Source organism: Alligator sinensis, unplaced genomic scaffold (genome assembly GCF_000455745.1).
Source record: "Alligator sinensis unplaced genomic scaffold, ASM45574v1 scaffold783_1, whole genome shotgun sequence".
NCBI classification, from domain to species: domain Eukaryota; kingdom Metazoa; phylum Chordata; order Crocodylia; family Alligatoridae; genus Alligator; species Alligator sinensis.
In genome coordinates, this window is record NW_005842197.1 from 481372 (window position 1) to 493428 (window position 12057).

The following is a 12057-nucleotide window of genomic DNA, read 5'->3' on the forward strand; positions in this document are numbered from 1 at the left end:
AAAGAGAAAGCGTGTTCGTCGCTGGATGAACCGGGGTGCGGGGTGTCATCTTTGGAGACGTGCTCGTGTGCAAGTCCCAGCACGGTTTCTTTTTGCATCGATTCAGCAGACGGAATCAACAACTGGCTGAAGGATTTTTTCAGCGGGCTGAAAAAATGACTGGATGTAGTGCCCTCATCTGCAGGACGTGGATGAATCTCCATGTTACTTCTACTTTGTCCACCCTCCGATTCACCTTGCATAGGACGCGGGTCTCCTGAGGGGTTTGTACACTCTTGTACAGGCGTGTCGGGCTGATCGGCAACGTGGTGCAAGTCTGACGATTTCTGTGCCTCACCTGGATGCTTGGAAACTACCAGACTGTCAAAATCTGCTTTCAAGCTGAAGGAACTAACCGAGTTGGTAAATTTACCAAAGATTGAGGACACCAAATTGCTACTTGGGTTAACTTCTGCCTCGCTCTTGGTTTCGCTGCAGTTTGCTTCGGGAACGAGGTTGTTCCTGGTGGCACGGGCAGGCTCTTCTGACCTTTCACTCCTGTTTGCCTCGCAAGCTCTTGCAAGATGACTTTCCTCTTTGGCTTGCTCCTCTCTTTTAGGAAGCTCTTTTTCTGAGAAGATCTTTAAAGGATTCAGCATCCCCAACACTGAATTCACCACTGAATTGTGGCTCTGCGATGAGGACTGCTGGCCCCCGGCAGTACGCTCGAATGACTCATGAAGACCTACGGAAACTTTCTCTTTCTCGGTGGTTTCTCGGTTACGGTGATTTTCATTATTCACCCCTTGGTCATTGCTCATCTGGGAGCGGACTGAAGCACTGACATCAGTTTTGTTTTCTACCTTCGCTTCTGCAGATGCGTTGTCAGATTTAGGTTTGCTAGAAAATATCCTTGAGATGCCACCCTCTGGGTGATTTAAAGTTTCTGATTTCTCTGGTCCCGAGGAAACAAGCTTTTCCACAGAGGCCGTGAGGTGCTTTGTGCCCGAGCCGACCTTCTCCGTAAAGGAGCTGAACAAGGAATTGACTGTATTCTTGACACTCGTCAGGTCTGGGAGAGACTCCGATTTGTTCTTGCTGCTCTCTTTGCTGTCCTCTGTACAAAGAGGTTTCGCCTGTTCAGGGGACACGTTCGCCTCTATCAGATTAGCAACATTATGCAGTTTGAGCGATGCACTCTCCGCAGGCTTCTTCCTTTTTGGAAGGGTACCAAATTTACTCATCTCTTCCTCCTTTTCAGCCAAGTATTCAGATACCGTTTCCACCAGGCACTGCAGCTCATCCATTGCATCGACATACTCCTCGCTTGGCTCCTCGACAGGAGAAAGCGTCAGGTCTTGCATGGAGTAGCTATGCTTGCCTCCTTTGGTCTTATGTTTTTTGCCACAGCTGCCCCTTTGCAACCGAGAGGCAGGATGCGCAGCACAGTCGTCGGGTAAGCCTTTTGCAGGAGAAGGGCCGAAATCGCACGACGTCTGTGACAGCGCAGCTAAGTCCTCCGCTTCGTCATCCGAAACCGAGGAATACTGAAACTCATCAGAAGCGCTGCTGTCCAACTCTTCCAGCACATCCAACGGTACAAAAGTATTGTCTGGCTGCTCTGTACGTCTTGCTTCTTCACAGCGACCCAAGTGTGCTGGGCCAGTGCAGTCACCGTCTGCCACCTGCTTGCTGATGCACTTGCCACTCTTGACCAATAAGCCATTCTTGTATGGACGCAAAATTGGATATCCCGGTAACGGCTCCGTGCTCTCACTGCTGCCGTTATATTTTGCACTTTGATCATAAGTTGAGAAGACATCATCAGGTTCAGGCATAGGCGCCTCCCCGTTCAAAGAGACGGCTTTGTCCTCAGGAAACTGCAACCTTCCATCGTTGTGAAGGCTGATTTGCTCGCTCTTTTCTGAAGTGCTGTATTTTAGTTTTTTTTTCCTTCTCCTATCTATTGTGTCATATTCCTGAGGATATCTAGGAATATCTAAAGTTCCTGACTCCAAGAACACATTCTGGCAATACGGTGATCTTTCATGAAGGCTGAAATTCTCTCTTTTTGAGAGAGGACGGGAGCTCTTTACATTGGTCTCCTGCCAGTTTTTGTGACTCTTTTCTAAGAAGTCCTCGATTAGCAGTTTTCCTAACTCCTCATAGTTACTCTCCCGCTCTTCTTCTGCCACTTCCGAATTAAATGGAATGATCCTGACTTTTTCATTTCTAACTAGAGATCCTTGACTGAGACGACCGTGAGAGAAAATAAAACGGGGAAAGAGGAAAAAGAAAAAGGAGGGAATGAGAGGGAAGAAAAAGTTTGAAAACATTTTTCAGTGAGAAAACAGGAACAGCAGCAAGCATGCATAGAAAAAATACAGAACAGAAAACACATTCAAATGGTACCGACAAAAACAAACTGCAGGGTCATCGTTTCCCAACGTTTCTTAAAATCAAAGGACAAGAAGTAGCATGGATCACAATGTGCCATAAAAGTCACAATATTTAAAAAATAATAATTATGGAGCAGAAGTTTGTTGCGTGGGTGCTAACATGCGTGACTCCACAGTAGATAGGCAGGCGCCTTGTGCACGGGAGCCTGGAGACTTTTTCTGCCTTAGCACTACCTGGACCTTGCAATACATGCCCTGCTCCTCCTTTTGCTCCACGCTGTGGACATAAGCAACAGGGCAAACCTTTCCCTCCGCAGTTTCACCTCTCTGTAAAACACGGAGAACCCTACAGGGAAGAACAGGTGCAGGGCATGGCGCGTGCACCTGGATAACACTTGCAAAGGGCTCCAGTGCCTGGAAACCAAGGTCTTTCTCCTTCTCCTTTGAGTACTTGTCCGCGTGCACACATCATTGTGGGCAAGCAGCACACAGTTCAGAGTCCTTGGAGGCTTCGAAGACGCGGGCAGACAAACCTTGGCTGGGATGATGTAGTTGGGGCTGGCCCTGCTTGGAGCAAGAGGTTGAACAAGATGTGCCCTCCTGAGCTCCCTTCCAGCCCTCATTGTCTATGATTCAATGAGCCGGGACCTTGGAGCTCTAGGTAACACACTGCAAGACCCCATTCCCAAATGCACCGGCTAAGCTGGAAGCATCAACAGTGGTTTAACGTTTGATAAGGACCAGACTGGAGTTCCAGGTGCAGCTTTGCGGGTGTCTGGGAATGGAGACAAAATCTTGAGAGAGTGCCCGAGCCGTAATGAGGAGTGCTTTGACCAATGGGGGACCCTGGGCAATCGGAGATCCACTTCGTCTGAAGCACAGACCTGCTCTATGGCAACAAATAGCTCATGCAAGTGCCTAAAAAGCAGACGTGGCTCTCTGCAGAAAGAAGCCCGGAGATACTCTACTGAAACTTTCTGTGGCAAAAAGCTCAAAACCTCACTAACCTCTTGGAAGATGCATGGCCAAGGCCCAATCTGAACTCTGTTTTATTTTCTTGGCATAAGATGACCCAAGAAAAGGGGGGGAGGAGACCGCTAGTAAGTCATTAGTAACCTTCCAAACAAATAATGGGCAGAAAAAGGCTCCAAGGCTGATAATGGAGGATGCGGAGAAACATTTAATACCATTTTTCTTTTTTAAATAAAAACTTCAGTCTTCACAAAGAGAGGCACCTGGCACAGGACAAGCACATTTGGCATCAAGGACAGGGTGTGGGAGCTCTGTCTGTGGGAAAAGAACAGGTTAAAATGACTTGGATAAAGTGGATGATTTCATATCAGCAGGGCCTAACAAGATTCATTCGCAGGTACTCAAGGAACGGGCTGAAGTTCTTGCAGAGATGTTGACTGTGACGGTCCAGGGAGGTCCAGAAGAGAGGAAGACAGGAAACATAGGACCCATCTTTAAAAAAAATTTAAAAAAGCAAAAAAAAAAAAAAGGCGGGGGGAGGCAAGGCAGCTATGGATCTGGACCAGCCGCTCGAATCTCAATAAGACACCAGTACATTTCATCAAGGAATCACTCTCTATGCACCTCGATGACTACAAGGCAAAAGATAATGGCCAAAATGGATGCATCGAGAGCAAGCTGTTCATAACCCAGCTGCTTGCTTTCTCCGACGGGTGGCGGGCTGAATGGATGGGAGCAGGAGGAGAGCAATGGATGCGATACAACCTTGGCTTTCAAAAGCCGTATGAAACTGTCCCGTGGATACAGGAGAAGAGATCCTAGTTTTCCATTCACCCTGGAAAACCACAGAAAAATGTGGAATCTGCCTTTTTGCACAACCTAATACAACGAAAGCAGAAATAGCACCGCCTGCAGTGGGAAGCTGCTGTGCTTTCAGCCGGTCATGGAAAAACGCAAGTTTTTGTGTCTTTTACGTGGAGATTTTCTGCTTTGTTCTGCCTGTGGAACACTAGGACCCCTGGTGATAAGTCAGCTAAGGAAGCAGAATGGATATCAAACTACTGCGAGACAAATGCATATCTGGTTGAATCATCATGCTCAAAAAGTAGCTGTGAGGAGCTCAACATTTAACTGGAAGGAGGCATCACGGGGAGTCCCCCCAAGGACGTCCTGGGCCTGCTACTGTTCAACATCTTCATGAATGACCTGAAGGATGGAGTGGAGCAGTGCCCTTAGGAAATCTGCACGTTGTGCCAATCTGGGAGGGGTCCCAGATACTTTGGCAGGGGGATAAGATTCAAATGGACCTTGAAAAAAATAGGGGGGGAATGGTCTGAAAAACAGGTGAAATTCACTGAGAAGAAGTGCAAACTTGTTCCACTTTTGCTGGAGTGCAAGTGCAAAATTGTTCCACTTCTGAAGGAACAATCAAATACACAAATGCAAAATAGAGAACGACTGGCTCAGCTGCAGTATTGCTATCAAGGCCTGGCGGGGTCCGGCAAACAGCAAGTTCACTTGGAGCCAGCACAGCACTGTGGCAAAGAAGTTAACAGCAACCTGGGTTGCATTAACGGGAACGTTGCCTGCAAGTCACCAGGAGCAATGCTTCCACCCTTCAGCACAGGCGAGGCCTTCCCGGTGTACCATCTTCAGTTCACAGCCCCTCACTTCAAGGAAGATGTAGACAGATTGGAAAGAGTCCAGAGGAGGGCAACACAGATGATTAGAGGCCTTGGAGAGATGACACACAAAGAAAGGCTGGAAGAATTGGGATAATGTAACCTACAGAAGGGACAGGCAAGTGCGGGGTTTGAGAACCGTGTGCACATACAGAGAGAGCTTGTACAAAGAGGATGGCGATCAATTGTTCTCCGTGTCCGTACAGGCCAGCACCAGAAGTCACGGGCTGAAGTTTATACTAGGGATGCTCAACCCCCAGCCCACAGGTCAGATCCGGCGCACAGAGCCATGTCACCCGGCCTAAAGGGCTGCCCAAAGGTCCAAAACCCTGGCACAGGAACGGGCTGGACGGCATAACCCTCTAGGCTACGTCAGACGTGGAGCCACGCAGAGGCATCACAGGACCAGATCCAGTAGCACGGGGCCAAAAGACTGAATACCACCAGATTAAACATTTGTCTGGGTATTTGAGGCAGGAATTATCCCATTTTAAGCGGTGGGGGGGGGGAGATAAATCTGAGTGTTTCTCAGAATCTGTGGCAGAAGGAGCTGTCTCAAGCCAAAGGCAAAGTTAGTCGAGAGGGCTGAGGAGCAATAAGGATAGACCACCGAGGAGCAGGACACGCTAGCATTTCGTGCACATACACTTGCGCAGACAAGGAGTCTCCTTCGCTGGAGAGCAAGGGAGGCGTGCACAACCCCAGCAAGACATACCTATGACAAGCACTTGAAGGAGAAGAGGCAATTGCATTGCCACCGTGTCATCAAGACCTGCACTCTTCATAAATCGTACATGAACCGATCTCAGGCTGAAAGAGCCTCGTGTCTGTGAAGTGAGCCCTGCTGCGTAGGCTGCATCAGAAGTACAGCAGCTATTTTCTAACCGCAACATAAAGCCAGTAACAGACACAGGGTGTCTTTACAAAAGATAGCAGCTTGGGAGCTTGTGTCTGGCCAGCCCCAGCCTTTGGATTCGACGCACACAAGCCTCAGTTGAAGGCAAGGGTGCCATCTGAATGTGTGAAGAGCCACGGGCTGCAAGCTTCAGGAATGATTGGAACAGAGCAGCATCAACACGTGTTTACATGCAAGCAAAATGCCCAGAGAAGGAGGATTTCCCCCCCACCCCCGGTACTTCACAAAAACTTCAGTACTTTTTTTAGGAGAAAGTAATCATGCCAAGTACAGCACCTGGAACAGAACAGAAGTAAGGCTATCGAGGCCGGCGTAAAACCACCATATAGATAAAACACAGCAAGGGCATGCAAACAGTGAAAGTCAGCTGAAACGGATCACAAAACCACTTCACAGCACCAAGGTGAAGGACAGTAGACACTTAAGCTGTAAAGCAGTTAACCCACCTATCAGACAAATCTAGAGACTGCCTGCTCCCCAGCGAGTGCTGGCGACTTGTCACTTGACTAGACTCAGATGAAGACTCTAGGTCAGTTCGGCCACTCACAGTGGAGTCTAGGCTATCGTATCGCCTTGGAAATAAATAAAGGAAGGAGGAGGGAGACATGAAGAACATAGTTACATAATGCTTCCAAACCAAATACTGCAAATAAATTCAAAAACACACAAGAAGAGGTAGGCTACTTCATGAAGCTGGCCTGGCTATTGGGAAGATGATGTTGGCTAATGGCTAGCCTTAGGGGGCGGGGGGAACAAACAACACACTAGGTAGATAAGATCCACATCCTCACCCTACAGGAATCACCCTTACAAAGGTCAACATTGGGAGGGGAGAGGAAATGTTCTAGTCAAAGTTTTGATGGAATATCCCAGTTTGTTGAACCCAAAGCGTTTCATCTGAAACTCTTCTAGTTTGAATTTCCACTGAACCAAAGGGGGGGGGGGGTCCAGCAAACCTTCCCCGTGTGTCCTCGCAGATCTGTTGGGGACCCAAGGACCCAGAAGATCAGGGTCAAAGGCTCTGGGCGGTCTGCCTGGCAGCTCGGCTGTTGAGCCAGGGATCCTGCCCTGCTCCATGAAGCCGATGTTCTTGCCAATTTGAGAATGAATCATTTAGAAAATAGGGTGGATTGCATGGCAGAAAGAGCGGTCAGACTGACCAGGGTTTGGATCTCCTGTAATGAAAGCAACTTTGGCCGCTGAACTTTGAGATGTGTCCTGATCACATGCATGCCTTCTACAACATGCATTATTGCTGCTGTCTGGCTAGAAATAGATGTCGCCAGATAAAGTGAATCAACTGAGCCAGGATGCATTACAGCACAGCTCATCCATGTCCTTTTGCTAAACACACTGTCCTGCCGGTAGATCTTGCAGAACAACAGGCAAACGCATTCCCTGCTTGCAGAGGCTGCACCAACGTGAGCTGGACACTTGCTGCGATGCCAGGGCTGGGATCGCAAATCGGCTGACTGGCAGTCCCAGCTCCAGGACGTCACAGGCGCCCCAGGATCCAAAACAGGGGACCCTGAGGTTTCAGGGGCCTGATCCCGAGCGCAGTAATGGAAATCTCCAGGGTGCATAGCATTGGGCTGAAGCTGGAGAGCACGGGCAGCTCCAGGCTGACTGCACTCTCCTGCCATAACCTTAACAGAGGTTTGCTGCGACAGAGCCGCACAAATTGATACCACCTTTGTCACAGCGTCATGGCCACAAAGTTTGAGCATTTGTGGTGTGGCAAGGGGTATGGACATCTGTTTGCTTGGCCTTTGTGACACCATGAAAATGTTTACGGTGGCAGAAAGGTGACATCTATTTCCACCCTCTGAGACAGGACACTGGGCTGGATGGACCAACTGGTCTGACCCTGGGGTTGGCAACCTATAGCCTGCGTGCCAGATCTGGCCCACAAAGCCGGGGAGGGCAGCAGGGGGACAGACAGCAGTGGAGAGAAGTGGTGGATACCCAGGACGTGCAAACAAGGAAACAAATCTTGAATTCATCTCTACCCACAATGGCTTAAATGAACTGGATTTTGCAAAAACCAGATCTTTACACGGGCAGCAGAAATTATACTTCATAAATGAAAGAAACAGGGCTTGTCTTTCACTTGTGATTTCTATAGCAACGAGGCTATACAGATGTAAGAAGGTAAGTGTAATTCCCTCACCTGTTAACATCGGCACCATGCCCATTATTTGTTTGAGCAGCAGCATATCTTGACTTGCATAAATTAAAAGCGATGGAGAATCCATCACATCCCTAGGTTAGCACGTCAAGGAAGATAAAAGCAACCTATTTTATAAAAGTGCATCACTTGGTTTGGAAGCAAAAAAATTGTAAGCATACAATATGTACAGCAAGGGGAGAAATGACTGACAAAGACGTTCTTCATCAAGGCTCACGTTTAGTAGCCAAGGATCTACAAAGAATATAAGAACGTATGCTCTGAGACCTTAAAAACTGCCATTCACTGGGTCAGACCATGGGTGTATCATGCCCAGTATCCCATGCCACACAGAGCCAGAGAGCGGAGGCTGAAAGGGAGAGTGAACTGGGTATACTGGATCTGCCCAGGGTTTTTTCCCCCGCTGTTCTTCTCACTTGCAGCCTCCAGCATTAACAGCTCGTGGAGCGAAGTGCAATCTAATCAATCTAGCATAAGCAAAAAACCTACTTGTGAGCACCTAACACATTAAAATCAGTTGATTTGTTAGTGTACACACAAAATGAGCATATGCAGAGCTTTGCCTTACTGACATATCTGTATGGGGACAGATGCCAATAAAAGTTTGCAGTAACTGAGCAGGGAGCCCCATCTGTACAATTCAGCTACTGAACAGGATGCAGGAGATAATAGTAAAAAATTAGTCAGTATGTTTAATGGCTTAGAAAGCATTAAAAATAGTACACCGCATGGCTAGTGATGCAGCTGTCCCACTAAAAATGCATACCCCAGAAAGTCCAGTGAGGAATGCAAGCTGAATTAGACCTGGCCGTAAAAAAATTCAGATGCGACAAAGGTTTCGGATGTGGACTGACCATATTAAAGCCAAGAAAGTTAAAGAAAACCTGCCATCTACCAGCAACAAACTGAGGTCATAGCTAGACTTGAAACTACTGGTATTCGCAGTTTCAGATCGGGGGTTGGAAGCAGGAGTGGGACAGAGACAGTGCCTCTGCCTCCCTTCTGGAGAGATGTTTAAGTGACTACCCTCCCATCTCGGGCTGTCCCAACATGCACCAAAACGTCGCACCCTAGATCTCCAGGACCCTGCTTATCAAGCTATCCAGTACCATTTCATTGTTTTTCTTGCACTCCACCTCTGCTCATCTACTATATTTAGTTATCCATCGTCTCATCTTTATTTTAAATGCATTTAATCCATGGAACCGTATTCTCGTTACGCGTTTAACGGCATCCAACACAACGGGCCATGATCCAGAGCCGGGGCTCCTAGCAAGTTACTACTGCATCACTTAATGTTGTTCATTCAATTATGTAAAGAGGGTGGAAGTAATTTTAAAACTGCTGACTTATTGTCAAATCCCACAGGGAGACTATTATGCTCTACTGTGACGCAGAAACAATCACAAACTGAAGACTGATACAGAAACAAGATCTTTAAAAAAAGACAATGAAGTGAATAAACCCTTCTTGTCCTAGAGCTGACAGGGGACAAGCCCGTCTTACACAGCAATGTTGTACAACAGCTAGAACAAACTGATCAAAGGCTTCCTTCGTGAATGCTCTGCGTGTGCAGGCCTGATAGAGCAACTACAGCTAATCGGAAACAAGGTGAACTTGCCTCCAATGAAAGAAGTCACAATAGGATAATTCTGCCATTTCTTTTCCTTCTGAAACACAACATGACCCGACTGTCAGAGCATCGCAACTGGAAGTGTTCTGCCTCCTCCCCGCCCCTTCTTTTTTTCCCTTTCATGACATCTGCTTTTATTGCTTCATTTGGGTTTGCAAGTGGATATTTCAAGGAGAAAAGTACAGAACGTGGGTGAGGACACCTCACAAGGGCTTCCTTCAAGGCACTCAGTCTCCAGGCTGCTCCTCATTCATTTCCATAACACCTTCAGGCTCAACTGGGAAAGTTTAGTAAAAAAAAAAGAGGCAGTTACTGTTGTTCTGAAGACAGCACCCACCTGATGGCCTCACATTCCCGATAATCCAGGTCGTAGCTCTGCACGGAGTCGTGGCAGAAATCCCGCAAGACGCCCTGCTGCTGCAGGCGGGACGGCACGGTGAACTGGTGCACGGAGGCGTTGGGCTGGGAAGTCGTGTGATATGGAGGAGGGAGGGTGTTGCTCGTCTCGCTGCGGTAGTCGCTGTCTCGATCGTCCACGGCACTGTCAGGGTCTTCAAAGGCTGAGAAACAAAAGCCATTAAGAGCACAGCCCCCCCGATCCATCTGGATGGGATCGGAGACCATTCCACTTCTAAGCACAAAGCCCTTGAAATAAGGCACGTTTCCTAATCCGTGGTCTGAACGGGCCTCCCAATTCATATCCTACATCGCCGTGATTACCTTACTTTCTCACTATCATTTCCTACCTCCCTGAAAAAGATGGTTTGCTTATTTTACTCTCCAAGTCTTGCTACCAAAGAGGAGATTAACATCATCTTCATTTTAAGAGACTTTCTTGGATTCCTTACTGCTGTTGGCAAAAAACTGTAATGGAAACCTAGCCATCAGAAAAGCAGGCTCGCCAAAGCAAGGACAAGTCTGTCTACAGGGGGTTATTTTCTCTCTCTCTCATTTAATGTCTGATGAAAAGAAACCACGCACTGTACCCACCGAGGAGCAGAAAAGATCATTAACATAAGCATTTAATGTGCTTCCCTCTGCTGCATAGGAGCGCTGGCTTAGGCACTGCAAAATACTTGACCTGTACGAGAAAACATTTCATTTCTCTACAAGAGGGTGACACTGCCGACCTCTGGAGGACAGCTCCTTCCCCTTGCATCGCCTGGTCCCTGCTCTAGTAGCCCGGCACCGGGGTCTCCATTAATCAGTCTGGGCTTCTCCCTGTCACCAGCCTCCAGTAAGTGCTCTCTCCTTCCACCATGCTTTCTGCACATCCTTTCCCAACATCTGATGAAGCGAGTTCCAGCCCACGAAAGCTCATGTGTTATATAAACTAACTTTGGTTAGTCTATACGGTGCAAATCTAACCTGGCTTCAAACTAACACCGCTGTCTGTCCGCTGCCAAGCAGAATCGCAGTTCAGTGGCTGACTTCTCTTAATCCGGCAGGCTCTGCATGGCCTTGCAGCCAAGACTGCCGTTTTGTAAGCTGCCCTTTGAAGTCTTACAAGCCCCTTAGGTCTGCTGTCTGGCCCTACTCTCAGCAGTGAAGGTTGCAACAGCCTGCTTGGCTTGGCTGAAGCTCTTCTTTGACCCCTTTCCCCTGGGAGACCAGCCCTCAGTATCTCTCTTTTCCCAGCTTGCTTCTAGGCAAGTGGCTTACAGCTTTCTCGTAGAGCTACTACTCCGCAGAACAGGACCTAGCGGGGGGACAGGGGACAAGAAGCTGGACAGGAGCCAGCAGTGTGCCCTTGGTGCCAAGAAGGCTACCGGCATCCTGGGCTGCATGGGTAGAAGCATTACCGGCACATCGAGGGCAGTGATTCTTCCTCTCTATTCTGCACCGGGGAGGCCACATCTGGAGTCCTGTGTCCAGCTGTGGGCCCCCACTACAGAAAGGATGTGGACACATTGGAGAGAGTCCAGCAAAGGGCAATGAAAATGGTTGGGAGGCTGAGGGACAGGACTGGTGAGGGGAGGCTGAGGGAAGTGGGCTGATTGAGTCTGCAGAAGAGAAGACGGAGGGGGATTGAATAGCAGCCTTCACCTCCCTGCAGCGGGGTGCAAAGAGGATGGAGCTGGGCTGGTCTCAGCGTGGGCAGATGGCAGGACAAGGAGCAATGGGCTCAAGCTGCAGCAAGGGAAGGTTGAGGCTGGATATTAGGAAAAACTCTCATGAGGAGGGTGGTGAAGCACTGGACCAGGCTCCCCAGAGCGGTGGTGCAGTCTCCATCACTGGAGGTGTTGAAGACCCGGGCAGACAAAGCCTTGCCTGGGATGATGTAGTCG

General features: G+C 48.5%; 1 protein-coding gene across 5 annotated transcripts in view; it reads right to left on the reverse strand.

The window, feature by feature from the left end:
• The window catches only part of UNC13B (unc-13 homolog B), a 257459-nt gene that overhangs the window by 184446 nt on the left and 60956 nt on the right, over window positions 1-12057 (reverse strand). For all 5 annotated transcript variants that reach the window (XM_025207487.1, XM_025207486.1, XM_025207488.1 and 2 more), the window contains 2 exons: window positions 10107-10329; window positions 6395-6520 (listed from right to left, as the gene is read on the reverse strand). In XM_025207487.1, coding sequence (XP_025063272.1) covers window positions 6395-6520; window positions 10107-10329 — 349 coding nt within the window. The remainder of the gene's footprint in view (window positions 1-6394; window positions 6521-10106; window positions 10330-12057) is intronic.